This window comes from Pezoporus flaviventris, unplaced genomic scaffold (genome assembly GCF_033815535.1).
Source record: "Pezoporus flaviventris isolate CSIRO_AGI_PZ_B2104156 unplaced genomic scaffold, CSIRO_AGI_Pfla_v1 ptg000035l, whole genome shotgun sequence".
In the NCBI taxonomy this organism is placed as follows: Eukaryota; Metazoa; Chordata; class Aves; order Psittaciformes; family Psittacidae; genus Pezoporus; species Pezoporus flaviventris.
This window is the reverse complement of record NW_026892583.1, coordinates 14,568,631-14,596,394: the sequence shown is the minus strand read 5'-3', so window position 1 is coordinate 14,596,394 and position 27,764 is coordinate 14,568,631. Positions and strand designations below refer to the sequence as shown.

The 27,764-nt window shown below is 38.6% G+C and overlaps 1 protein-coding gene across 6 annotated transcripts; it reads right to left on the bottom strand.

Annotated features, from left to right (window-relative positions):
• Positions 1-1,397: 1,397 nt before the first annotated feature.
• On the bottom strand, positions 1,398-27,708 carry PSEN1 (presenilin 1). Of its 6 annotated transcripts, none has more exons than XM_061462713.1 (12): positions 27,599-27,708; positions 24,416-24,559; positions 22,559-22,597; positions 19,561-19,814; positions 18,091-18,232; positions 14,381-14,448; positions 12,855-13,075; positions 10,688-10,786; positions 9,317-9,403; positions 8,364-8,537; positions 6,259-6,377; positions 1,398-5,955 (listed from the first exon to the last, which is right to left on the bottom strand). In XM_061462713.1, exons 2-12 carry the CDS (start codon positions 24,497-24,499, stop codon positions 5,800-5,802), a joined length of 1,443 nt encoding a protein of 480 aa, XP_061318697.1. In that variant the 5' UTR covers positions 24,500-24,559; positions 27,599-27,708; the 3' UTR covers positions 1,398-5,799. The 6 variants fall into 6 exon arrangements, with proteins under 6 accessions (XP_061318697.1, XP_061318702.1, XP_061318698.1 ...); XM_061462718.1 differs by having other exon boundaries at positions 1,398-4,177; XM_061462714.1 differs by lacking the exon at positions 27,599-27,708 and adding an exon at positions 26,868-26,889.
• Positions 27,709-27,764: the final 56 nt, after the last annotated feature.

Here is a 27,764-nt window from a genome sequence, read left to right as displayed (position 1 = left end):
CTAACCCATAGTTTGTCTGCCTGTCTATGATGACATGGGAGATGGTGTGAAAAGCTTTGTAGAAGTCAAAGTAAACAACATCAACTACTCTCCCCCCTCACCCAGCAAGCTAGTCATACCAGTGACAATGTAGATAGCAACAAAGTTGGTCAAGAACAATTTTGCCTTTGTAAATCCATGCTAATCACTCCAAATCATCTTGTCCTTCATGTATTTGGAAGCATTTTCTGCGTCTGCTTCCCAGGAACTGAGGTGAGGCTGACTGGCCTGGAGCTCCCCAGTTCTTTCCTTTTCGAGGATAGGAGTAAAATTTTCTTTTCCAATCTCCAGACAGAGCGGCCTCACAATGACATCAGCCGGCTCAGTGAGCACTCATGGGTACAACCTGTCAGGCTGCACAGACCTAAGAGCATTGTTTGTGTACATGCTTCCTAAACTGCCCTTTTCCACCAAGGTTGTCTACCTTGATCCAGACCTTCCCTCTGGTCTCAGGGGTACGATTCCTTAAAGGCCAGTCCTGCCAGCAAGTACCTCAGCCTTCTCCTTGCTGTTTGACACAAGTTCCCCTGCCCCATTCAGCAGGGAGGGCACCTAGTCTTACTTTCCCTAGTCTTACTTTTGCTGTTATATAGTTGTAGAATTCTTTCTTCTTGCCCTTCATACCCCTTGCAAGATCCAACTCCAGAGGGGCCCTGGGTTTCCTAACCCTGCAAGATCTTAAAAGAAACTCCATGCTCCTTTTGGGTCACTTCCTGTTTGGGTTCAGTGAGGAGCTCCTTGTTCATCCACGGAGACCTGCCACCACCTCTGCTTGACTTTCTACTTGTCAATATGGACCTTTCTTTAGGTCTTCCATGCAGGCCTTCCATCCAGAGACAAGGCAGTCCCCAAGAAACAGCTTCAATAGCAGTCAGTTAACTCAGATCTGAATTTTGCAGTGAATACTTCCCCAAAATAATGACAAAAAGTCCTTCTAGGGGAAAGCTCTTTGCTGCCGATTTCATATCAATACAATTAGAAAAGTCACACTACATACCGCTGTTTGTGAAATGTTTTCATTCTGAGCATCCTATGTATTTTTCCTCTGTAACAACGATCTTTGTGTTACCTGGTGTTTCAGTATAATCGCATAGTGTTTTCTCATGCCTTAATTATACCTTATGGGTGCCTCTACAACAAGCCTGGACTCACTCTTCAGATGGAACACAAAAAATAGCTTTCAGAAGAAAGTACTTCTACAGAAATCAGCGTGAAGCTCTGCCGCTGGGAAATAAAGCAGGTACCTAAGTGTCTTAAGTCAAGAATCTCACAAATGCTGAATCAAAACAGCTATGGTGTTTAGGCCTCCAACAGCTTTAAGTGATGACTTTAAAATAATATAGTAAAGGCAAGATAAGTCAGGATCCATGCAACTTTTATTTTAATAATTAAGACAAACACAGTAAAATTTGCAATAATCTATCAAAAACTTATCAAGAACATGAAAGGTGTTTAAAAAACATTCACATTCAATTCAGGTTATGTACAAACCAGTGTTCGTAAAAAAGAAAACAGCAAATGCTTTGAGTGTAGAATTCCATTCTAGTTCATGTTTCAGCGTTCCCAATGACCAAGTTACCACCGAGATGCAATCACAGTGCAGAAATGTTCCACAGTCTATTAAACTCATTTCAACAGCATCATTGCCAAAAGTAATGTCTTTTTAAATAAAGCATTTTGAGAAGTTTTGTCATACAGTACCGTCCACCCAAAATGTACTTCTGCAAATTTAACTCTTGACTGCACTAATGGCAGAACATTTCTCATTTACAGGCCCAGAGTACATATATATCTACATGGCTACAGGTACAGATACATATCTATATATCCAAGAAGCACCAGTCTCCTATGCCTGAAATAGTTACGGTTTGCTTTGTACATTTTTAGTGGAGCACAGCCCTTGATTATTTGGCTCAAAGAATTCATCATCTGCCCAGTCAGAACTATTCTGTATGTGTTGCAATATCACATGCATACCTGCAAATCTCACCTCACACAGATGACATTTGAATTTGAGTGCCACCACGGATAGCACTATACCATATGTATATGCCATATGTAGATACGACAGCATCATACACATTTCTATTAAGACCAGCTTCCAGGGATCTCTCTTTTTTGCTCTGGATTAAATCCCCCAACAGGAAAAAAACAGGAGAAATGAAAGTGGCCAGGTTTTAGGCAAGTATGTAACTCAGTATTTTTTTTTCCTCATTTATTTATCTGAAGCTTAGCCAAAGGAGACTAATCACTGATGTAAGCTGAAAGGGAAGAGAAAGCTATCATGACACCCAGTTTCAAAGTATGAACACTGGAACAGTCACACACCAGCTACCAGTCAGTCTGCCTGGGCACAAAAGAGATTAATTTAGCTACTAGGGTTACACAATAGTTCTTTCAGAGCTACAGTCTAACGTGCTGTCATTAACATACTAATTTAATAATAACAAAAACTCACAAAAATGCAGACTACACATTGAAGTCCTTCAGTTATACCAAGCTAGCCAAGCTGAAATGGTTCACAATCTCAGACTGGTGTTTTAAGACAAAGGAGAGGAAAGTGACACAACCTTCACGCTTATGTAGCTAACAACCCACAAGCAAATAAAGACTATTCTCAGCTGAACATCATGGACCCAAGTACTGAGATAATCTTTGGTTGCAAGATCTCATTTGGAACATAAGCTACCATGACTTGGTATAAGAGGGCAAATCTAGAAAATTTCATCTGGTTTCTGAAAGTGTACGTAAGACTTGGTAATAAGCAGTTTATTTTAACATACATTGGTCTGGGCTGGAAAAGCAGTTTCCCTTCTGAATTTGACATTCAAATACATAAACTTGAACAGTTTCTGCGAATATAAATTTTACAGCCTCCACCACTGTAAGTCCACACTAGCTCAGAAATTAGAACTTCAGGATAGCAGATGCAGTGCTGGGGGGCAGAATATAGGCAATTTAGCGTTTGAAGATTCTGAGCTCTTCCTTGGGTTGTACATCTAACACCCATTCAAGTATATGGAAAGGCTTTTGTGCATTTCTATAGATTCTAAAGCAACTCTTCATAGAGATAGTGCTCCCGTGGTGCATATTTAAGCCAAAACCCCAAATAATAAAGATAACTGGGGCATTTAAGTAACAACCCTTGATTGAGAGTCAGCTCAGATAGGCAAACATGCTAGTGATGCCAACTCTTAACAAGCCTGTTCTACACAACAAAACAATAGTTAGGATGCCAAATAAAACACACAAGAGAATTTTCTTAGATATAATGCTCAGGAAAGGGACAAGTTACAACAGTATAAAACCATGTAAAAGTCTTGTAAAAAAAAACAGAAAACAAAACAGACAACTTGTTTTAGGGTCAGGCTTCAAAAATGGAACAGTGATTTAAGCTAGAAAACACAAGCAAGTCTGACTTGAAAAGTCAGTGTACGCAATTTTGATATGGTTGTTTTAATAATGCTACCCATAACAAATCAGCACACAAATGAGATCATAGAACAACAGAATGGTTTGTGTTGGAATGAACCTTAAAGATTACTTCCAACCCCAGGGTCCCAATGCCAACCCCTGAGGAATGCCACTCATCAACTGATCTCCACTTTGACATCGAGCCATTGACCACACCTCTCCGAGTGTGACCATCAAGCCAATTCCTTATCCATCAGGTCAAACCCATGTCTCTAATTTAGGCAAGGATGCCATGTGGGACAGTGTCAAATACCTTGTAAAAGTCAAGGTAGATGATGTCAATTGTCCTCCCCTTATCCACCAGTCCTGTAGGCCCATCATAGAAGGCCATCAGATTTGTCAGGCATGACTTGCCCTTCCTGAAGGCATGTTGACTAAAATAAAATTTATTTATTTATTTCATGGGTGAAATAAACAAAGTGATAATGAATGAAAGTACTTTAGAGGAGACAAGGCAATATATTTTATGAGAACGCAGATGCTAACACTGTAGTTAGCAAGTCATACTAGAAGAGACAGATGTTTCCAAGGACAATCAAAGTAAACGTCTCCTGGTTTTAAAGCAAACTATTACATCATAGCCTTTCTTCCCTTATTTGGGCAATGGTTGGTGAGCATCTGTGGTGTCTCAGTCCTTTGAATCTACAGGCACTGAAACAAAGCCCTAAAAAAAGGTAAAAGGAACTTGTCAGGATTTTGACAGTTTTTCTACTTGGCAGGGACTCCAGTATCAAGATGAAAGTAAAATGGAATGCCCATCAACAGTACCGACTCCCTATGCTTCCCTCAGAAAATAAATTACTTGTACAGAGTAAGAGCCTACAGCAAAATCAACTTCATCTTGCACAAGACTCATTTCCAAGCAATTATTTAGAAATTATTTCTTTCAAATGAAGAAGAAAACAGAGTTTAGTAGTTTTAAGGTTTGAATCAATTCTTTTTCTCATAAGAAGTTAAAAATCTTCTGTCTTCTTTTCAGTGACGGAGTTGCATTTCATTTTTCCAGGTTCCTCACAGGAAAGGTAAGTAAAGTGAAGGGGGTCACAAATTTCTCTTATCAGTAACACTAATTAACGTCTCAACTTAAGTATCCTCACCAATAAAGATACTGCATGAAAACAAAAAACCAACCAGAAAACCAACCCTGCCCAGCCTGAGGTGCTAGAGGGTTGACTGACCAATATTTCAGGTCAACTGAACTGTAAACCACATTTTTGACAAGGAAAAATTTAAATGAAGCATTAGAAGTGCTACTAATAGCACTTTGGCCTCTAGATCTGGCGAGCTAAACTCCATCTGGGATTGCTGCAGATGTGTACTTATAAGAATTTCAATAGAAGGAACATATACCAACAATGCAGTCCATGCTGTTAGTGACCATTCTCAAACACAGGGTTTGAAATAGTGTTCTAGTAAAATGATCTGCAAGAGCACAGAGAGTAGGTCCTGAAATTGCTTTTTAATGCAGTTTATTGACCTTCTAGAACCTAAGATCCAAATTAGGACCTTATGAACTACTAATGCCAAATAATTCAGTCCAAGTCTAAGTAGCTATATAAACTGGAGCACGTGTACAGAACGTGCACTCCATGCTTGAGGATTCAAAGTATTAAAACTGAGAAGAGGGTCTCGTTCCAGTGTGGGAAAAGAAAAGCTTTTATATTTAATAAACAAAGCATGCTCAGGCACAGAGGCTATGAAGTGGTGGAACACTCTTAGAATGACAGTCCCTTCTACCTTTGTCAAATTGCTGCAAAGTATTTTCTCATTACACAAAGACTCCACTGTCAAAAAATCTCTGCCGAAGAAGTCTGAATTGTTTTTTTTTTTTTCTCTTTAAGCAGTTACAGGGACAAGTTCCTTGTGATTTGTCAGCTTCCTCTGTTAACATCAAGGAAGTCCTGAGCACCCTTAGTGCTGTGAAAATAATCAACCTGTGGTAAGAGATCACATTGCTGGTGGAAGCATTAGCAACTCTCACAGCGGTGGTCCTCACCAGAGATAAATACACGTATCAGATTACTTCTGATATAATAGCACCCGGTTTAGACCGGCTATCAGGAAGAAGTCATTTTCACACAGAAAAAGCTCTTATGGTGCTCAGTGCAGCAGTCGTCTCAGGAAAAATAACAACCAAACCAACAAAAACCCACGCCACTGGAGGAAGTTGTAATGATTCAGGCTTGGAATCTTGAGAATTAAACTTCAGTCTCACTTGAGAACTGAAGGAAAAACATTTTTCCTCCTGAAGATTTGCTACAAATATCCATACCAGCATCAAATGTGCTAGATATAAAACTGATGGAATGCTAGCTGGTCCATAAAGGGCTGCACCAAGTTATCTGTAGCAAAGTAAAAAACAAGCCCAAAGGTTATGGAGATTGGAAGAGCTGGTAAGGCCTTCTTAAAGATGGCAAGAAGCAGAAGTGTAAGGCACAGACCCTGAGAGGAAAAAAAAACAACAAAAAACATAGGGAGAAATTAGGGAACTCTGACAAGCAAAAGATTATATATATGCAAACATTATTCTCACAGAAATACAAGATACAGCTCATGTCTTCTTAAACTAAAGGCTTAAGTGACAGATATACAGCCAGCAAAGATGACAGCTAAAGTCCTCATCAGTTTTCCTCATTCATCTGGTCACCAGATAAATGAATTCCAAATAAAAAATAGCAGTAGTTATGACTTTGTCTCTGACGAACAATAGAAACTATGCCTATTATAATATTACAACATACTCACAATTAATATGGCTACAAAACAGGCTAAAGTTGTATTCCAATCCCCGCTTGCTGTTGCGGAGGCTTTGCCGACAAGAACACTGTAGAAAATGAAGTCTCCTAAACCTAGCTTTACTCCTCCTGCAAAAGTGAATATATAGCAGCATTAAATACCAGACAATCTACTAATATTAAGCATCAGTAAGTGTCAGAGAATACAGATTTACAGTATGTTTTAACTAGACTTGTTAGCAAGAACATTTTCTTTTCAAAACTAGCATTACTCCTGAATCAAGCGATAAAAAGTCTTGTGAAACAAGACATCTTAAGAACATTATACCACTCAAACATATAATCAGAATTTTTCTATGTTCCTAGTCCCCTGTACATACAGATGCAATATATACAAACATATGTTTGTAATAATATTTGTTCAGGGAATGTTCACTTCTGGTTGTCATACCATATTCAACAGAATACTCAAGTACAATTTCTTTAAGATGTCTGAGGGAGAATACAAAAAAGCCCTTTGCAGATGATGTTTTATTTGCCAGCAAAATGTTCCACTGCCCTCCCAGTTTTCCTACAGAATTCTTACTAAGGTAGCTCTAAAAAGCACTTGTGTGTGATTACAGAGCACATCACAAAGGCAAAAACCCAAGATATTTAGTCTAAGATGTGAGGTCTAGGAAAACTTATGAGTTAATGCCTTAGTCTTTTAAACAGTAATCACCAACCTTAGCAACAACTCTGGGAACACAACACTCAATTATTTCTGCAAACAAAGTAACGAAGATTTCCTGAACACCAGTACACTTTGAGCTTTTAATCCAAGATACTAAGTCAGAGAGGCCAACCTTGGGTCACCAGCTGTTTTCATTTGGCCTATTGTTTACTTTGTTACCCGATTACTGTCCAGCACAAAACTCATTTTAGTTCTAAGAAATTATCAAAAAGAGGTGTATGCCTGATTATCACTGGGGAAAAAACAATGGAAAAAAGAAGGGGGCTGGGGAGGAAGACAGAGGAAAAACAAGGCAACCTCAAAACTGCTGACACAAAACTTTGATGCTTGCTTTTTCAGTGTGACAGAACAATAAGCAAAGGCAAGTCCTTCCACACAAGTGAACTCTCCAAATTTCTAATGAGCTGCTCCAAATTTCTAGTAAGCTAATGCTGGCTAACAACTCTGGATTGCTGCACATCTGTCATTACTATTCGCTTTAGGAATACAGGAGGGAGAAAATCATTAGTCTGACCAGAAGAGAGTTTTAGTTAACTACTTAACAAACTAAAATAGCCCAAATCTCAAAATTTTTGCATTTTCATGTTATTTTTCTAAGCTCTATAAATTAAAATGGATTTGTAACACACTCTGAATTTGGAATTTTGGGGACAAAATAAATTAAAAATAGACTTCCACTTTAAGAACAATTTTAGAAACAAAGGAGCACCTGAGAATCAGAGGAAGTAGTTGTACCTGTATCATACAGAGCATCACATGGGGAGAGCAGTTTATCAGACAGGTAGACCCTGATTTATTAAGAGCTTTGCAAATCTTAATAGCAGTTAAACTGCAACTGGAAATCATAAGCCTGTTAAAACAGATCTCTGAGTATCAATGTCATATGCTCTCCAGAGATGATCAATCAGGAAGAGGCTGGAGAAAAATAAGCAAGCTCCTGGCATTCTGCATTCATTTCAGTCTCCAATTAGGTTTTAAACATTGCTTTCTACAGAGTGGATTACAGTAGCTTAATCTTGAGGCAAAAGATGTTAATGACTTTTACAGGGCCTAAAATCCAAGAGATGATATACAGCAGAACACTGCGTGGAAAAGAAGCCAATGCAACTGACTGTATAATGGTCTAAAAGGAGCTTGTGTTTTTCGAGTTTTACGTCTGTGTATCAAACTGAAGAGCAATTTGGCCAATACTACTCACTCCTGCAGCTACCAAAAAGCAACTCCATCTATTTCTGTAAGGCATGTCAGTACTGATCATGAGCAAGAGCAGTTCTTCGTTGATGCTATTAGCTCATAGCATACTCTATCTGTGCAGCCGGAATACCCAAGACTAACTAGCTTCAGATTTACTAAGTCTTCTGGGCACAGTACTTCATACTCACGTTCTTCAGGGTCTTCACTTGTTTGAGAGTTACTGGGTAGAGCCTGAACAGCAGCACGAGATTCAGGTGTTGATTCAATGGGTCCTATTCTATTGTCCCTTTGTTGCTGCCATTCCTGACTAAATCCACCATCATCTGCTTCAGCATCTTCATTCCGAGTCTGGTTTGCCGGAGCTCAAAGGAAGAAAAGCATTTAAGATCATCTTCAAAAAAGTGCCTTCTAAAACATGACAATTTCTCCACATGTAAGAACATAAATGAATGAGGAAAAAAGAGGTATTTCATAATATTTAGCAACATTTAACATTGGTGAACACCATTACAACACATTCTCACTTATTTAAACAATCAGGAGTCAAAATGCACTCTGCAGTCACAGTATCTATATGCTAAACTCAGGTCCTAGTATTCAGGAGTACTTCAAAATAACAGAGTGGAAGTTCTGTGGTGACCTAATTTAAAGATCGCAGTTTAAGGTATAAACTCTCATCTTTTATTAACGTCTTTAATCAACACTGTGTAATTTTCCAGTAAAGTAGAAAATATTGCTGGAAGTTACAGATACATAACACCCTTTCAAGTATGTTAAATTCAGAAACTCTACTCTTCTTTACTAATACTTGTAAACAAGTAAACCATGTTTTTAAACACTAGCTGCATAGCCAGGAGGCCTAGACACATTTCTGCTTAATACAGTTAGCATTATGCTGTATCATCCCAATTTGACAAGCTATTGACTGCCTATTGACAGTCATTTCACCACCACCATCCTGGATCCCAGAAAAACAAATACACTAACCACACAATAAGCAAGTCATTTTTGAGGTCTTGACAGATTCATCATTTCACTCTTCCACAGCAGTCAGAACACTTAAAAAGCTAACCCCCAAATATCCATAAACATGTATTTCAATAAAATAACAACAATGAAGGCCTGTCAAAGTAAAACTCACCTTGTTTATCGTAAGTAGCATTTTTGGAAGCTTTCCGTTGGGCTTCTGGATCTTCCTCAGCCATGTTAACCAGCCATATCATTGTTGCTATTAAACAACAAAAAAATAAAACCCACACCAGCACAGCTAATCAGATAATGGCATCAATCCATTCATTTTCTTTTTTTTTTTTTTTTTGATATATCTATCTTTTGCAACAGGCAATTTTACTCTCATTAAAGCACAGTAATACCCGGAACACAGCCAGTACCAGATACAACATGCATTTAGAGAATTTGGAGAATAAAAGTCTTATTTCTGCTAGATGTTGAAAAAATGGCAACAGCTGTTGCCAGAGAAAATACTTCTACATATGAGGAGGCCCACTCTGAAAATCTGAATCAACAACTTCATTACTTTTTTCCACTGATCAGTTATTTTCTCTGCAAGTAAAAAGGTCTATTAAGACTGGTACTGAGGTACCTCAATTCAGAGGCAGTTATCTGCATCAAATTTAATAGTTCTTTGCCCCCACCATCACAAAGAACTTTCCAATCTAGAGGTAATGAAATGCTGTCACACTTAAATGGTGTATTTTAATTCAGGTTTGTGGTTTCTTAGCATTAGCCTCTCCTCCCACAAAACAGAACAGGCAACTGTGAGTAGTATCAGTAAAACACAGCAAGAGTGACAGATGAAGAAAACCCTCCCCATTCTCTGTAACCTTGTCCCTGAAGTAGCCCTTCTACAGCACAATTCCTGCTTCCAAACACAGGCCTTTCTGGAGCACCAGTAGCATACTGACTGACCATTAACCTATTTCACCATTTATATGAAACACTAGAGCTAGCAACAGTTAGGTGTACAAACTAAAATGTTCTGATGTTGAACTTCAGAAACAGTGGAACTATGTACTAATTACACAGGTGATAACAGCAAATCGCATTCTGTGGCTTATTTTTCACAACTGCAGGGGAGAAACAATGTATGGAAAAAGACAAGCCCTGGAGAAAACAGTTCTATAAACGAATCTCCTCCTGGCAATTTCTCCCTTTCCTTCCAGTAGCACACAGATTGTTTAAGTTCTTAAAGCTCATAAATATTTTCTGAAAACAAATAACTCCTTTTGCATAGGCTTAATTCACAGCTTAATGACACACTTCTTTGGCCAAGACAAGGTGTATTACCATTTTTCCTGTTCATGTTTTGTAACAAAGTATGCTGGGTTTTATTTCAGGAGATCTCAGCCAGAAGATGTTCCACACTTTTGAAGCAACAATGAAAGGAAAACTGAGGCCCCAATGACCAGACTAAAAATTCCAGCTGACAAGCACCATGCTAAAATACAGAAAAATGAGCAAATCACTTCAGCTGAGTGAGAAATGTACTTACAGGAGTAAATAAGTGCTGGGAAGAGAGTTTCATTTCTCTCTTGAGCCGTTTCAACTAGCATGCGAAGAGGACCTTTAGGACATAGGACAGCAACCAAGTCTGAAAGGAAGAGTGAACAGATCTTGCATCACTGCAGACTACTTACATTTACTATTGCATATTACCTTAAGTGAGGACATCACATTTTTTTGTACCTGTATGTTGTCTTGTAAATTGAATACTAACTTTTGTGAATTATTTGCTCTCAACTAACATCTTGGAAATACCCAATCTTGCTTTCTATTATCAAAGCTTTTCCTAAACCAAGTTTAATGCCAGAACAAATTTTAAGACAACAGGTAAGTGAGGCTCACATAACCTCTAAGTAGGCATGCCTGTATATTCATTCCCACTTACAGATAAAAAAGTGAATGCGCACACGAAAAGGAAAAAACCCAGGTTTATTACGCATTGCAGAAAAATGCTCTGTTTGCGTACATTTGAGAAGTGTTCAAGCATCTTTAGCATAATAAAAAGACAGCAGCTTTTTGTTGCTTCTCTCAATTCTTGTTCATGGGACAGTATATGAAACTGGGTGAACAAATAAAAATTAACTGAAAAAAATCAATAATTTCCAAAACAGGATAACTGTTTTGTACATTAACTCTATGACTGTAACTGAAACAAGTTACTCATCAAAGCACAGATCAAAGCACAGCATTAAGAAAAACTGATCTATCAGATGCTCCATGTGTTTTCTCAGCTGAATGTCAATGGCTTGTTACTGAAATTTGCAACTCCACAAACAACCTCGGCTACCTTTCCCTTGCCTTGCATATTTGGACAGAAATCTGTAACACTTACATATTAACCTTGCTACTACCATTTGCAATTCTCTACTCACTGTATGTCTTTAAATTGATTTGAAACAAAATCTGGCACTCACAGTGTGGGATCACAGGCTTTGAAACTTGCCTTCCCCTATACTCAAAATAACCACATTATTGAATATGTCCAAAAGAGTAATTTTGTTTTGCAATCACTGTAGGAAGGCTGAATGCTTGGAATACTCAGATTTGTTCCAGTCACAAGAAGGGTGGAAGCTGGAATGGGGGATGGGAAGGTTTTCTTTCTGCGCCTTATGATCCATGAGCATACACACAAGGGACATTTTTTCTTCCTCTGAAAGGAGAGCACACCTAGGGAGTACACTGACCTATCAGAGCTAATACAATCTTATTAAACCCTACACTTCTACAGCTGGACACAGTCTCAGTCTTTATCACCGTCAGTGACTTTCAGAGTACACATTCATCACACTTACATGCTTCCAAAACAAAATCAAGTTATGAGCACATCTTCATGGCTGTAATGTTTTAATTACGCCTAGGTAACTGGATTTTAGTCTTGCCTGGGAACTAAATTAGTATTTGGGATATAGAGTGATCTTCTTACCAAGTGTCCACTGCCCTCTAAAGCTTTATGAAAAAACTACATCTACGCATCAGTCATCATTCTGAAAAAGTCTAATATGCGGTAATTCAAGTGAATTTTCTTTTTATATAAAAAAGTCAAAGAAACAAATCTCACAACCATGTTCTTCTAAATGTAAAATGACTTTGAGCAATTAAAACTGTCTTTAATCACTCCTTGCATCCTTCTCATTACATTACTAGACATGGATCAGGGTGTTGTTTATGTCCACAAATTTGAGCAATTTGTAGGTTACGCAGATTTATGCCTGTACGGGACTGTACACAAACAAGCAGCTCCTAAATTCTGAACATAAAATAGTTTCCAAAAATTCTTGCATAAAATGAGAAGCTAAAAAACTCTCCACCTTCATAGAAAGAGATCAAAATGGCAACATAAGTCTCGTATCTCCTCCTTTCTTGAATTAGTTCAATTCTCCTCCCCAGAGGATCTAGAAAGTTCAGAAAACAGGAAGGAAGATGGCACCACACAGTCACACAAAGCCCTTAGCTGCGGGGGACCAATCTCAGTTTAGATCATGATCTTATTTCTGAAGTTTGTAATCGCCTTATCTGCCATGGACGACACCAACACCCTCCTACTACCCCCCCCCCCTTTTATCTTTTTAAAGGTCTAATCAGACAAACAGGAAAGTCAGGGAGTAGAAGAGATTCCCACCATAATACCTGTTACTGTGCCTTGCCCCAGACCTTACCATACACTGAAATGACAGCCAGGATAAGCCATGCAGTCCATTCAGGAAGGTACTTAATGAACACCAAGGCCATGAGAGCACTTATCATAATGAGATATGCCTGCTGGAGCCGGAGTGGACCCTTCCAATGAATACAAATCATTCCCACAACACCGAAGTTCCAGATCATGAGTGCCACTGTAATGTAGTCCATGGCAACGTTATAGGTCTTAAAAACCTCACTAAAAAAGAAATAAAAGAAAATACTATGGACCACATTTGCTCAAAACAATGTAAACAGGTTACAGATGCAAGTTTCATAATACTGTTATTTAAAATTTTCATATTCATTGTTAGCACAAATGTAAAATTCAATCTTCAATTAGAACCTCCCTGTTCTTAACAAAAGGGGTAGTTTTACCACTGTTTGTTTCACACCAACTCTTTCACTTTTCTGAAAATTATCATTAATGTTTTATTTCCTTCTCAAACAAAACCAAAATTGACAGGAAAGGACACAGCTAGGCTGGACAGAGCCTTGAGCAATATGGCCTAGTGTGAGGTGTCCCTGCCCAAGGCAGGGGGGTTGGAACTAGAAGATCTTGAGGTCCTTTCCAACCCTAACTATTCTGTAATTCTATGACCAGTCACTCTAACTGTGCATATGATTTTTGAACATCAGAAGGAAGAAGGAAAGCCTTTAGTCTTTCTACTCACACATGTTCATGGAAAAGTGCTACCTCCAACCCAAACCCAAAGGAGGTGAGACTTTCAACTCACCTCCACCTAGCCTGCACTGCACTTGTGCAGCAGACCTTGGCTTTGTATTTCAAAAGTTGTTAATAAGGTTAGAGAAAATACTGATCAAAAAAAGGCATCACAGATCACTTTTGGCAAAAATTAAGTGACTGAAAGAACACCACTTTCTCCCCTTATTGTCCAAATTAAACAAGCTTCTTCAAAAAGAAGTGTACCTGTCATCAAGTGGTACAAAAATACACAGAAGTGTAATAGCTCTGTGGCACAACTCTAGTTACAAACCCTGATCAGGTTGCTTGTTTTAGAAAATGCCAACTATTATGAACAACTTTTCCTGATGTCTGGATAAAGGCACTCTTCCAAATTTGAAAAGAAAAACACAACATATTTTGGTGAGAGAGGCAGTTCTTTTCAGTTGATTCTTTTCTGACACTCACATGCAAACAGCCTTTGCATATACAGCCCACCACAAAAGCCACAAAGTAAACAACCACTCGAGTCATATGGCTATGAAAAATTAAAGTTATCAGAAGATATGCTAACAGAATAAGCTACCCTGTAGAAGACAGCTTATTTTAGTGATGCACATGATGGACAACCTCTGTGTATCAGATGCACTGTAAACCCACAAATCTCTCTTTTAAGTGTACTCTATGGAACTATATAAAACTAAAGATTTCATTACAATAGTTTACTCACTGGCATTCTTAAGATTCAAGGACTAGTTCTAAAATAAACAGACAAAGTGAGACATTAAAAATAGCATATTAATGCTTTAGTTCACTTACCCCAGGTAGATGAATGAGAAAAAGAAAAGCAGCAAAAGAGAAGAAATTATAAGCCAGCCATGGATCACCTGTATAAAAGATATCAATACAGATTTTTTTAAGATTTGTTTTTTTTAAATTAGTATCTACTTATAATGCTTTTATTTTCCATTTTGATTTAAGCAAGAAAGTTAATATTCAAGATAGCTCTCCTGGTTTTTGCTACGGTTCATATTTAGCCTACACACATTACTGTATTTCAGTTTACACTTATGAACTGTAAGTGCTTTGTGATCTTTTGATAGAGGTGGTATACAGTGAAAATTACTGTCTGTATATTTTTTAGGCCATTTTGACAAGTGACATTAATAGCAGAAGTATCCAGTATTAACACAGATGGAAAACATGGTTCATTTTTGTGGAGTTAAAGAGCCTGATCTGATTTTAAAACATTTTCAGAATACAGTTATAAAATTAAATGCTGGAACATAGAAAAACCTTCAGTTCTTATCTGCTGAAATTCAGAATTAGCATGTCATTGATGAATAACTATATAAGGATTTCTATATTCTCATATGAATATATATCAATCATCTACAGACAATCCCTAATTCTGATATGAGAGCAGATACACATGCCCAGCAATTTAACTAAAAACAGTTCAGGGTTGCACTCAGTGGAAACATGCATAGATTTAACCCTGGAAAAGACAGACACGCAGACTTCACACTGACAAAAGTGCATAGCACTTACATATATTACTGTGCAAAATTAAAAATTAAGATTTAAGAGACCTGTAGCTTTTGTAATCTCTAAATTGAGAATGAAACATATTTGTCAAATTCCCAGCACAGAATCTTACATATAAAACCAGACCCAACACTGCAAGTACAAAACCACTCAGAAGTAGTACTCTAGAAATTCAAGCTGCATAAGAAATCCTGCTTGAATTAGACATGCTTAGTGGAAAATTAGCTATATATGTTCACCAGATTGAAGTATTCAGCAAGTGTTTAGAAACTGTGTTATCTTTTTCTCTTCTGAAAGATGTGTAGTAGAATGTATCTTATGGTATAGTTCTTAAAGTATTTTGCAAAAGTTAGATGTAAAGCACATGTGCACAGACTGAAGGAATCATGTTTACGTGAGGCAAACAGGACTTGCCAGCAAATTAATAATCTAGCTATTAGCTGGTAATTTAGAACATTCAGCTTAATACTAAATTTTTCATAAGCATGTTTTAAATTCCCAGGGATTTTTGAAACATTCATTCTCATCCCTCGCAGTCTTTCAAAACAGGTTCAAATTCAACCTTCAGCCTAATAAAACTTGTCAGTTAACTTGCTAATCCAACAGACTGGCTTTCCATATTTCCTAGTACAGTCTCTAAAAGACTTCATTTCCCACACATAATAAGCATGGTGCCTGTAAAGATGCTGCAGGAAAACTGCCAAAGTATCTGTATCAATCAGTCAAACTGTCACTCAGAGCTAGTGGGGAGGGAAGAAAATGTACTAAAGCTGAAGACTGAAAGATACCTGAAACGGAATCCAACTTTCAAATAGCTTGTAAAGCTATCTATATATCTAGGTAGTGACATAAAAAGAGGAATTTTAATTCTCTGTAAAATCAGTTGAAACCACTTTTTTCCTTTAATAACAACATGACTTCTAGGTGTATTTATTATATTTGTAGTATAAGCTCTTAAACTTTTTTACCACTTAAGAAATTAAAGTGAATACTACCATTTCATTCTACTAAAGAATAAAAACATTAATAATATCAAACCCCAAGGCCATTAGTACCAAGGCAGTTTGCACACACTTTGCATAACTATTGTCAGCAGTACTAAAGGTATTTTCAAGACTTGTCATAAGTGGGTATTTTATACACAGAAGTTTGTTTTATTCTCAGTATGTCTCTCAGTTGCTATAGCATTTTTCAGATCACCAGCCTCTTTTCATACAAGTGATTTTGCCAAAGTGCTTCTTCCAACTTTTGGCCAATGTTTTCCAAGCAGGATACTATGGCAGGTCTGTTGCCTACTAATCAAATAATCTTAATTCTTCATTTGACAACAGCTTCGATGCTAAGTGATTGCTGGTACAGAGTTGACTTTGATGGCAGAATGCAGAGAATTAAAATGAGCTACAGCAGCCAGATCTGGCTAAAACAATGACACATGCAGAGAATAATAAAAAACAGTATAAGAAAAGTCAGTCAAATAGAATCATCTTCGAAGATGCTGTTTGTGATTAGATGTAGGAGCTAGAATGAGGACCATGCTTAACTTATCACATACAGAAGAAACATAGGAAACTAACAGCAGTAAAGCTGTGACAGTATTTCCTTTCTTCAAAGGAGTTTTCAGATAAAAATCTCATGAAAAATAAGCATGTTATTACTCCCAGCCGGAGGCATAATGTTCTTTCATTGTAAATTCCATTCCCCATAATCTAGACTACATACTGCATGCAAAATACATTCAGATGGACATGTAACTACATTTTACAGCATTCTGGTATAGCAGCATAGAAATACACTGTTAGCAATTATAAAAATAAGTCATATTTCTTTTAATTAGCATAAAACAACTACAGAAAATTTCTGTTGTCTGATCATTATAATTTTTTTACTACAGCAATTATTTTTGTAAGAAGAATGTGCAGTACTTTGTAAGGTCAAGAAGGAAGCCAGAAATGTGAAGAGCTTCATAAAAAATAGTTGATGCCTTCAGCACCTAAGGAGAACCCACTGGGTGCTAAGGAACCTAGCTGAAGTATATCAGTTATTTGACTTCATTAGAATGAACACAATTGGCAATTTAAAAAGAAAACTTTGTCAGTCCAGATTTAACACCACAATGTGATAAAACAAAAGTCTATACCTAAAAAAAACAAACAAACACCACATTCCAAGCTGTATGCAGATTCAGGCAAAAATAATTTCCCCAGTCACTTCACAGATACTTTGAAAAGGGGTTTCACCTACAGCCATAAAGACCAAAACCATTTTCCCCTCTTGGTGATAAAATAAAATGAAGCAAAGCTTTGGGCCAGTGCATGGATTCCACTATGTTTTACAATCATGAAACAGGTTCAAGGTTCTGGCTGCATACTTGGAAGTTTTATTAGGCCAAGCCTTGTCAATTTGGTCATCAAAACCAAAAGGCAACCAAGAATTTTCACAAAGAACTCCTCCCAGGCAATTTATTTATGCTCAGCCTGGACTTGCCTAGATTACATCATATGATTGAAGTCTTTTACAAAAGAGCCTTAGTGTCTCTGTGTTTGCTATTAGGATATTGTCTGGCATGTACAGCCATGCACACATCACACTGTTTGGAGACTTCTGTACTGGGGTAGGGCTGGGAGAGGGGAGGAGAAAAGGCCCTGAGGTCCTGAACAGATTTCAAATGGTAGGACCAGGTCTGTACTTCGTAAGTTCTTGACTGCAGGAAGATTTCACATTCCTGTGGGTATCTCACAGCAATAGGAAGCAATGGTACCCCAATTCTAACTGACAAAAGAGCCAGCAGATTTAGCACTGGGCCTATGTCTCCTGCTGCCTCAGAGGAACAGTGGCCACAAAAACTGTAACAGTAAACCGAATCACCAATTCTGCTACACTTGCTCACTCATCCTTGATAACATCCTTCACTTTGTTCCATTCTCAATAACCTGTACTAAAAAAATAGCACAATTACTCAGGTTAGATATATTTATACTCACCTTGTAGCACCTGTATTTGTAAAGCACAACCAGGAGTATGGTCATGACAATGATAACACTGATCATGATAGCTGCGTTGAGAATTGAATTCAGGGCTCTCTGTCCTACTGTCTCTGTCTCTTCTGTGAAAGGAGTGTAGATGCTACAACAACAAAGAGTCAACTGAAATGCCACTGAATGCAGATGTTTCTGATACATGAGGCATACATCAACTGAAATTGCACTGATCTTTCAATTCAGAGCTGCAAGAGCAACACCTATTTCGTACTTGGGCAAAATTTGAAAGGCATAGTATCATATTAGGCAAAATTTAATTAAAAAAAACGTAGAAGACTTGCTTTTCCTACATTGTTAGATTATTACTGTTTTGTATTTTGTAAAACAATCAAAAAAACAGACCACAATGTTGCCTGATAAAATTACTCACATGCTATGACTCATTAGACTATTACTGCAGCTAGACCTTTATGAGCACACCATCTACTGGATTTGCAGTGAAAGGATCCCCCAGTGGTTTCAACAAACCAAGTATGGGCTCAACTGTCTTAAAAAAATACAAGATACTGGGGAAAACACTTCACTGGTGGGTGAGAACACTTACCATAAATAAAAATCTAAAGAAAAATAATTCCTTGATTAAAAACTTTGACGGAGAGAAAGATCTTTGTGTTTTATTGAAGCATTTTACAACATGCTTATGTTATACAAACATTTCAAGGGCAAACACACTTTGAACCATTTTGTCTGGATGTTTTCGCAATGGAATATTTAGACTGATTTGCTGCAGGGTGTGACAGGTTTAGTGCTCTTCCTTTAATCCTTTCTCTCAAATTAGCTTTCACTGAAATTGCCTTTTTTTGACAACATGACTATTTTACCAAAAAAAAACAAAACAAAACCAAAAAGCAAACCAACAAACACCTCCCCCCAACCCCCCCCCCAAAAAAAAAGCCATTTCCTATACAGGAAACCTGCCAGAAAAAAATCTGTAGATGCAACTGAAGTGAACCTCAAAAGCTGTTTTCCTCTTCCATTTGTATTTATTTATCAAACAGCAGAGATAAAATCAGAACTTGGCATATCTGTTACTTCATTTAAATGAGTAGCTTCTTCCTTTTCCAAAATGTTTGTATTGTAGCAGAGTACAACTGAAATGGCTTTGACTCAGGTTTCAGTTTATTCTCTAAATGCCACAGGGCATGATGAAGGCTTAAAATGAGAACTAGGATTTGAATCAAGTAATAACAACCACATTAACCTGACTAGTCACCAGATAGAAAACAAATGTCAACAGTACCACAAAGAGTCTGGTTTCTGGATGGAATACAACAAAACAGTCTTTGGGCTGGTGAAAGAAAAAGGGAGGCAAGATGGAGTTCCCTGCTTGAATTAGACTCACAAAGAAACGGAGATTATGGAAAATTTTCTAAGTTAGTCCATTAAAAAGATAGGGGGGGAAATGATACATACAGCTGTCCATCCTTGCGTGTGTAAAAGCTGACAGACTTGATGGTTGCAACAACGACCACCATGCAAAGTGTGACAGGTACAAATAACATAATCACATGTTTTGCGCCATATTTCAGCGTCAGCTCCTCATCTTCTTCTTCTTCTTGTTCCACCACTTGCTGAATGTTTTGTGGCTGCCCATTGGTCTCAGAGTCAGGATTGTCATTTCTTCTGCGCTCACTATTATCATGGCGACGTCTCTCGCAACTGTCATTCTGCAATACACAAAAAACAGTCTCCTCAGCAACTATCCACAATTATACTCGTGTACATGAAGCAAAAGGAATACATTTAAGGTAATATTTAATGTCAGGAACACGTGGCTCAGCAAGGACTTAAACAGTAGTAATTAACTGCATCACATAGTTATCAAAAGAATGGGAGCACAGTGTGATGTTAGAAACAAAAGCTGAAAGTAGGCTGGCTGCATCTAACAGCTACATCCCCTTTCCTTTAAAACTGAGTAAAGACTGACAGCTTTTCCCCCTTGGTCCAAACTACAGTTCATACAAGGATACATGATAGAAGATTACTCTCAGCTTCACAAGAATTAACTATATCTGTTCCTAGAAATGACAGATATTTATGAACCTAATTCCATGAAAATCCCAAGAAAATTCCTGTCTTTACCACATTACTCCCACTACCATATACTAACTAGAATATATTAAAATGGAGTTTCAAGAAGCACTGTGTTCCCACATTTTTAGGGAGAAGAATGACACAGAAATGGTTATCAAACTCAGGTAATTCTCAGCCTTTGTACTGAGATTTGATCTAGAGATTTAGCATGATGAGCTAAGCTTGCAGATTCTTTCGCTCCTTTCCCAAGGATACTATTGACACAACCTTTTACTGGCACTGAAGAAATTCCACCACCCCTGTTAGCAAATACAAAAGAGTCTCCTAGCTTTCCTGATGTTGCTATATAAAACACCAAGGGTATAATTTGAACACAAGGACAGAGGTAAACTTTCAACAGAATTAAGGTTAACCACAAGCAAAACCAGACTGGAAATAACACCTACAAGTAAATGATGGGGTCTGCACTTCTCCTGGTGTCTCATACCTTTTGACCCTCTGCAAGAAGCCCCATCAGCAGGGGACATTCAGCCTTTTATATACAGTGTGCATATACAGAGAACACAACAGGAGAGTAACCTATGTTTCACCTGTTCTGGACTACAAAGAAACAAAACCATTTTATGTTTACCAGTCACTCTAAACAAGCCCCAAAACGCAGTAGTAAGACTACTTTTTTTTTACTGCATTACTGTCCACAGCCAATGCTGTACCATTTCTATTTCTTCCGCTCAAGAGCTTTAACGTAGGAGAACTTACATACAGATTTTTGATCCCTTACAAAATTAATCTGATTTCTTCAGAATTACTTCAAACAGTTTGATTAAGTGCACTAAAACAGCTTTAGATTAAAATGTACAACAAACTGAAGGATGAACTACCACTCATTAAGTAAAATTGCTCTAGACATGAGATAGGGCATTGAAAATAACCTAATGAATTTCTGCTTACACAAGTAATTTTTTCCTTATACATACAATGTTAAAGTCTCATTACCTGTTCTTAACAGCATTTACAACCATAACTGCTGAGTTATACCTCATTAATTCACTGCAGGTTTTTGATAAATCAATAATTATTTCAGAGATTCTTTATAAAGGATTTTCCCAGCCCTACCCTCCAGAAAGATCAGATGTCAAGTCTACACTCAGGAACTCACATAGGGGTTTTCAAAAGCACATAAGTGATTAAGGAGTACAAGTGCCTGGACTTTGAACTGCAAACACTGACACTGCTAAAACCTTTGTTGAAGCTTTACAACTTCTCCAGCTCATGAAAAATTTGCTTTTACAAAACATCACTAAGTAACAATACACACCAAACACTTTCCCTATTTACTCCTTTTCTGTGGTATCCTCAGGATCAAGGCTAAGCAGGGTTTCAAGAACTGTCCTCACGGAAGGTTTGCTTTATTTTTTCAAAAAAGAAACTGAATATAAGGGGAGGAAAAAAAGTCTAAAATTCTCTTAGCTAAACAATTAAAACTAGCAGGCAAACAGATTTTGAGACTTTTAACCTTAGTTTTAACCTTAGTTTGAATTTAGTATCATTAAAGATATTCTGTTCAATATTATTTCTTATTAAATGATTCACTATAAATCACATGGAATTTTGTGTAAAGTCCTCACATATAATTATTGAAAATCAGATAGAAACAGCAATATGGAAGAATGCAAAGAGATCATGTTTAATTATTCTGACATGCTGGCTGCAACTGAACCTCCTTCTGTATAGATTATAGCTGAAATGTAACATTTTTTCACTTTGACAGTAACCTACTCCATTTCTCTCAGCCTAAAATAACAATAAACCCGTTTGCCTAAATAATCTGCCTGAAATGATCATAAGTAATACTATGTCGGAGATTATAAGAGCCTTGGAACACTTCACAAGCAAAGCAGACCTAGTATTTAGGTTTCTGCACACTTGCAGAATGTGTTGCTCTTTTTCTGCTGTAACAGCAGCCCAGCACAAGGAAGCCATTACCGCTATCTCAGGCATAAAAATGTAAAAGTGGAAAAAAATCCACAGCTTTGCAAAGCACAACACAGAAAGAGCCAAAAGAATTGCCTGATTAACTAGCACACCACTACAAAAAACTGCAAACTCAAACAGAAAGAGAAAAATTGAAGAAATCGGACAAGTATGTGCCATTTTATTCCCTTCACTAGTTAAGAACAAAGATGCGACCACAAAATGTCTTTACATACTAATACACAGTGCATGACAAGCAGACCATCATCAAAAGAGTTGTAAGAGTTATCCTCTCATTTGCTGTTAAAACTAGGAAAAAAGTTGTCCTTTCAGGCTACTAAAGTGTAAACGTGACATGCGTGTGCCCCACTGCTTAAAATAACAAAATGCACTCATATCCTACCTGATCAGTATTAAACAGAGCAGAAGCCATGGACTCTTGCTGAAGTGGAAGCAAAGGAACAGACTCTTCGCTTTCCTCAGACATTGTTAAAAGTGAAAATTCTGAAGCTAAAAAGTCAGTAACACCTGTTGTAACACTGTAAGCAAATTAAGTTATGAACTATGTGCTTTCAGGTGAATAAACAGTATCAAAAGCAAAGTGTTAATGTGTTTTTTTCCTATCAGTAAAATAGTTAATAGCAAACCCAGAGCAATGCCCCTGAACCAAGAGATAAACACCTAGCATATTCGATAAGAGTTTTTATTTATTAAATCCAGATTCATACATCAGGAGCAGACCACTTTGCCTGACAGTGGGCACAAACCTTGCTAGTTCTCACATACGCCATTTAAATTTAAAGGTCACGATACAATGACACATACTGAAGACTCTTCTGAACTCTTGGGGTGTGACTGGAAGAAGAGATGGCAAATTATAGTACTTAGTGTTCATTCACACTCTGTTAGCCACAGAAGCTGGATACCCTTAAGCGGAAAAGCACTTTTATATGTTCCACAAAAACAAAGCAGATGTGTGTAGGTGAGAAAACCCATTACAACTATGTATTGAAACCACCCTAGAGTTACACTTAAAACATGGAAATAAAGCACCACAAGTAGTAGTAATTCATAAGTACAATCTGTTAGTGAAAATAGAACTATCTGCCCCCCATTGCTAGGAAGGAGCATCACCTTGCTCCCGCAAGATTGTGTGCGTCTGTAAGGATGGTGAGCCCACAGCTTATGACTGAGCTCTGCCTTTTTATCTGGCAGAAGCGTTCAATAAAAGTTAATCTCTCACCTGTCCAAGAGGAAATTAAGCCTTTTTCATTCCCTCACAAAGCACTTAGTAGGAAAGTTTCCACTTCCCCATTTTTATTTACAGTTTCTTACAAACAGTAAGGTTTTAGTCAGACTGACTTTTTGATTTAAAAATAACTTTTCAGGTGTCTGGTTTTTTTTTATTTTTACTGATATACCGGGTTGTCCATTTGGGATAAAACAAAGGACTTTTCAAAATCCTGGATTGTGTAGAAGAGTTAGAGCAGGGATCAAAATATTCTCTTGAATCACTGCCATAAGTATGGCTACAAGGGGCCCAGCCTTACAAGAGCATTTCTGTGTCACAGGGAAACCTGATATTTAAGAGCTATAAAAGAACAAAGAGCTGAGCATGACAAATCCAAGAGCCTGAGGACCACACCCAATCAGATAATCTAAACTTTTTTTTTTACCAAAACATGTGGTACAATGGGTACAGTTTGAGCAACAAATCTTTCAAAGCAATCTTATGAAAGTTTATGGTTTGAGTTCCCCCTTCCCACAGAAGCCTCAAGAACTCTGAAAGCACCTTAACAATTATTCACAGACAAGACAGTGCTGCTCTTCCTGCACAGCAGTCCTCCAGCAACAGCAACAAAACCCAGGCTTCCAGTTCTACCTAGACTAAAATGAACTGAGTGGGAAACCTATGAATTGAGCAGATCACAGCCAGGCTAGAACAAGAGTTCACTAAATCCTCTAAAGGTCAATGTTTGACAAAGGAGCATCCCACTCATCCCATTTTCTTTTTTTTTCTTGAGGGCTTGGACATTCTAACACCACTTTAAACTGAGGAAGTCTTATCTGTATATAAAAATTAATTTGGAACATTAGATGATACTTTACAGGATATTTCTTTCATCAGCTTATCACCACAACAGTCCAGATGAGAGACAACTACTCCCAGACAGATTTCTAGCATTCTGAACTGTATGTTCATCCGCACTCATTACTCATGCTGATTTAACTGCTATCAGGTAATAAAATTCTTACATACAGTGTTGCTGAGGTGGTTATCAGGGAAGTTTTCTGTCAGTTGCCCATGCTGAAACTGGGGTAAATGCGCAGATAGTTCTGTCATTGGGTCTGTCCTCTGGAAATCAGTTATTTATGCACAAAACAGATCTTCCCTCTTGAGATGCTGAAAGGAAAAAGATGTGTGAAAGTCTTTGTTGTTATATGACCAGGTTCTCTATTCCCTCCCTACCCCAATTTTTACAGTTCACATAGAGCAAAGACGATTTTCCATCTACACCATCACAACTGTATCACATCTACTAAGGAGTGGCAATATGGATTTTCCAGCATAAAAGTGTCTAAGTGTTTCTAAATTAGTTCATCAGCCACAGAAGTAACCCAGCAATAAACTAGTAATTCAAACCAGTTTTCCATTCCTTTTTGTGCAATAAATAAGAAGCACTGCATGCTTAGTGTCGGAGCTCTTTCATGTTTCTATCTCCACGGAGTACAATTGCTCCAAGTTGTTTGGTTTTGGATTGCTGATAAGCCCAAGGGGAATCTTCAAGCACAGACGACTGAGTTACACTTGATCCTTTAAAATCTGGATGTATCTTTAACACTTTAATGTAATGCCCCAAGAGCAATCTATGGAGAACTGAGCTGAGCCTCAAGAAGTAATGTTCATTTATTTCTCCTAGTGTTAAGTTTTCCCTATCAGCTAAATTCTCTATCAATAAATGCACAAATAGAATCATAGATTGTTTGAATGGTTTGGGCTGGAAGGGACTTTAAGTTCATCTAGTTCCAGCCCCTCTGCCATGGGCAGGGGCGCCTCATGCTAGACCATGTCACCCAAGGCTGTGTCCACCCTGGCCTTGAACATTGCCAGGGATGGAGCACTTACCACTTCTTCAGGCAACCTGTGCCAGCCTCTCACCACCCTCACAGCAAAGAACTTCTTCCTTATATCTAACGCGAACTTCCCCTTTTTAAGTTTAAATCCATTACTTACCCCATATGCTTGTAACAGCTTTATACATTCCTCTACAAAAAAAGTCACATGCTAACATTTTCCTATGCAAACATGAATAAACTATGTGCTCCCTAACAAAGGAGAAGAAAGCAATATAGAGGGAAGAGGAAGCAGGGTGATGTAGCTACCCAAGTTTAAAAAAAACAAAACAAAAATCAAACCAAAAACATGTTAATTTGAAGAAACAATGAGCAAGCCTAGATAAATCACTGGCTTGGTTACACAAAACACAGGAAAGTGAATAAACCACTGCCTCAAGGATGGAATGCCAGTCCCCACTTCCATCCCAGGCAGCAACTTGTGCTCCTTGTGCCAACTCCAGCATGTATCAGTCCTCTACTACAGCAGAGGACTGATAAATAAAATTACATTTTATTTACAAAATGGAAGAAAACAAATCCAGGAAAAGAAAACAAGAATATTTTTCTGCTGGTTTAGTGTACTTAACTAATGTATGGAGTGATCTCAAAACCTCATACAAGGGAGGACACCACAATGTAAGGCTTCTCAGCTTTGGTATCAGCAAGCCTCAAGTGCTGGAAGACAGCACCATGAAGAGGGAGTGACATCTATTTTCATACATGGCAAAATACAGAAGCCAGTTCTCTACTTGCAAATAAATGCTTATCTTACAAGACTAGTGCATAGCACTTACTAACTTCAACAGGGATGTAGCTTGCACTAAAGAGCCATTAGGAAGAAACACTAATTTAACCAGTCTAGTGGGAGCATGCAAACTGTTTGGAAAACAATTTTCACTAGAATGGCTCTCTTCTACATTTGTAATTGAAAATAAAGCACATCTAACTTACAATATAATGAAATGTAAGATTAGATGGAAATAAATAGGCAGTGTGCTGTTTTTAAAGTTTTTGCACTAATTCTTTGACTGGGCTACAGAATATAAACAATGTTGACTTAAGGCTGCCACTGGTAAAAATTCTCAGTGACAGGGTCACCACTCAGGAAAAAGTTAGGTATTTTTATCCAAATGTGGAGTATCTGAATGAGATTTTCCACATACCAGCATGTCAAAATTCTAGTTTAATTAAAATTATAGGAGAGGGGTGGAAAAAACAAAACCAAAGCACACCACCAAAAATCAAAACCATCAACCCATGAAACCCTAGGTAAAGCCTGGTAAAGAAAACCACCACAAAATGACCAGAACCACTCAGAGTAACAGAGAGAAACTGAAGACAGGGAGAAAACTGACAGAAAAATTACAGCATAGCCTGAATGACAGTGTCTACCAGGCCTCAATACTTATGGTTTGTTAAAATAATCCCCTTTGAAAACTTCAGAGCTCAGAACATGGATTCAGGACAAACAGCTTTATTTTCCTTTTTTTTTAACAAATGAACACTCAATTTAACTATGAAAGAATGACATCTAGAAATCAACTCTGCCTAAAGAGGCATAATTTTTTACTTGTTTTACCAGAAAAGGGGCTCACCAAAGCATTATTTTTCCTAATAAAGCTGTTAAAAATAAAACAGCCTGCCTGGAAAAGTTCTTCCTTGCTTCCTTTGGCTCTCTTTAGTACAAAAAAAACCAGGATTTATTTACAGCTATAGCTTTCCATACATTATTTTGCCTAAAAGGCTGTAGTAACACAAGAAGCAGCTCTACAACGATCCTCTGCTGAGAGAAGAGGGACAGGTACCCATCGGTGCGGCAAGGTTAACCCCTGCCTTCTCCCTCCAGCGAGCAGCAGCCACTGCTTTCCTGGGGACACCGAGCGCCCCTCGGAGCTCGTCCTCAGCCTTGCCTCAGCCCTGAGCACAGCCCCGGCCGACCCGGCGTGGGGACCCGGGCCAGGCGAGCGGCTACCCCGCCGGCTCCCACACAGGCCGCGAGGCCCTGTGGTGGCGGGGCTGAGGGGTTGGGACCCTGCACAACACCGCTCGGCGTCACCGGCGCCCCATGCAGTCTCACTGCCGCAGCTCTCCTTCACCCGCCCACCTCTCTCCCGCTCCGGCCGCGGGAGGAGTCAGGGACCGCGCCCCTACCCGCGGCCAAGGGCTCACACAAACACCGGTCACGGCCGCCCCACGACCAACCAACCTGGCCCGGCCCCGCCCCGGGTTGCCCAGCCAGCCCGCCCTACACTCAGCCCGTCCCAGCGGGCGGCCACGACCCCCGGCGTTGCCGTGACCCGGGCTGCCCGGCGCCCCATACACCCACCTGCACGGCGCCCCTCCCGTGGTCCCCGCCACCGACTCCCCTCCGCCCCGCAGCCCGGCCCCACTCGCTTCCGGCCCGGGCCCCGCCCTCCACCCCGACCTCACTTCCGATGGCGACAGCCGCGAACCGCTGCTGGGCAGCATCGCCAGGCCAGGGAGCCGCCCGG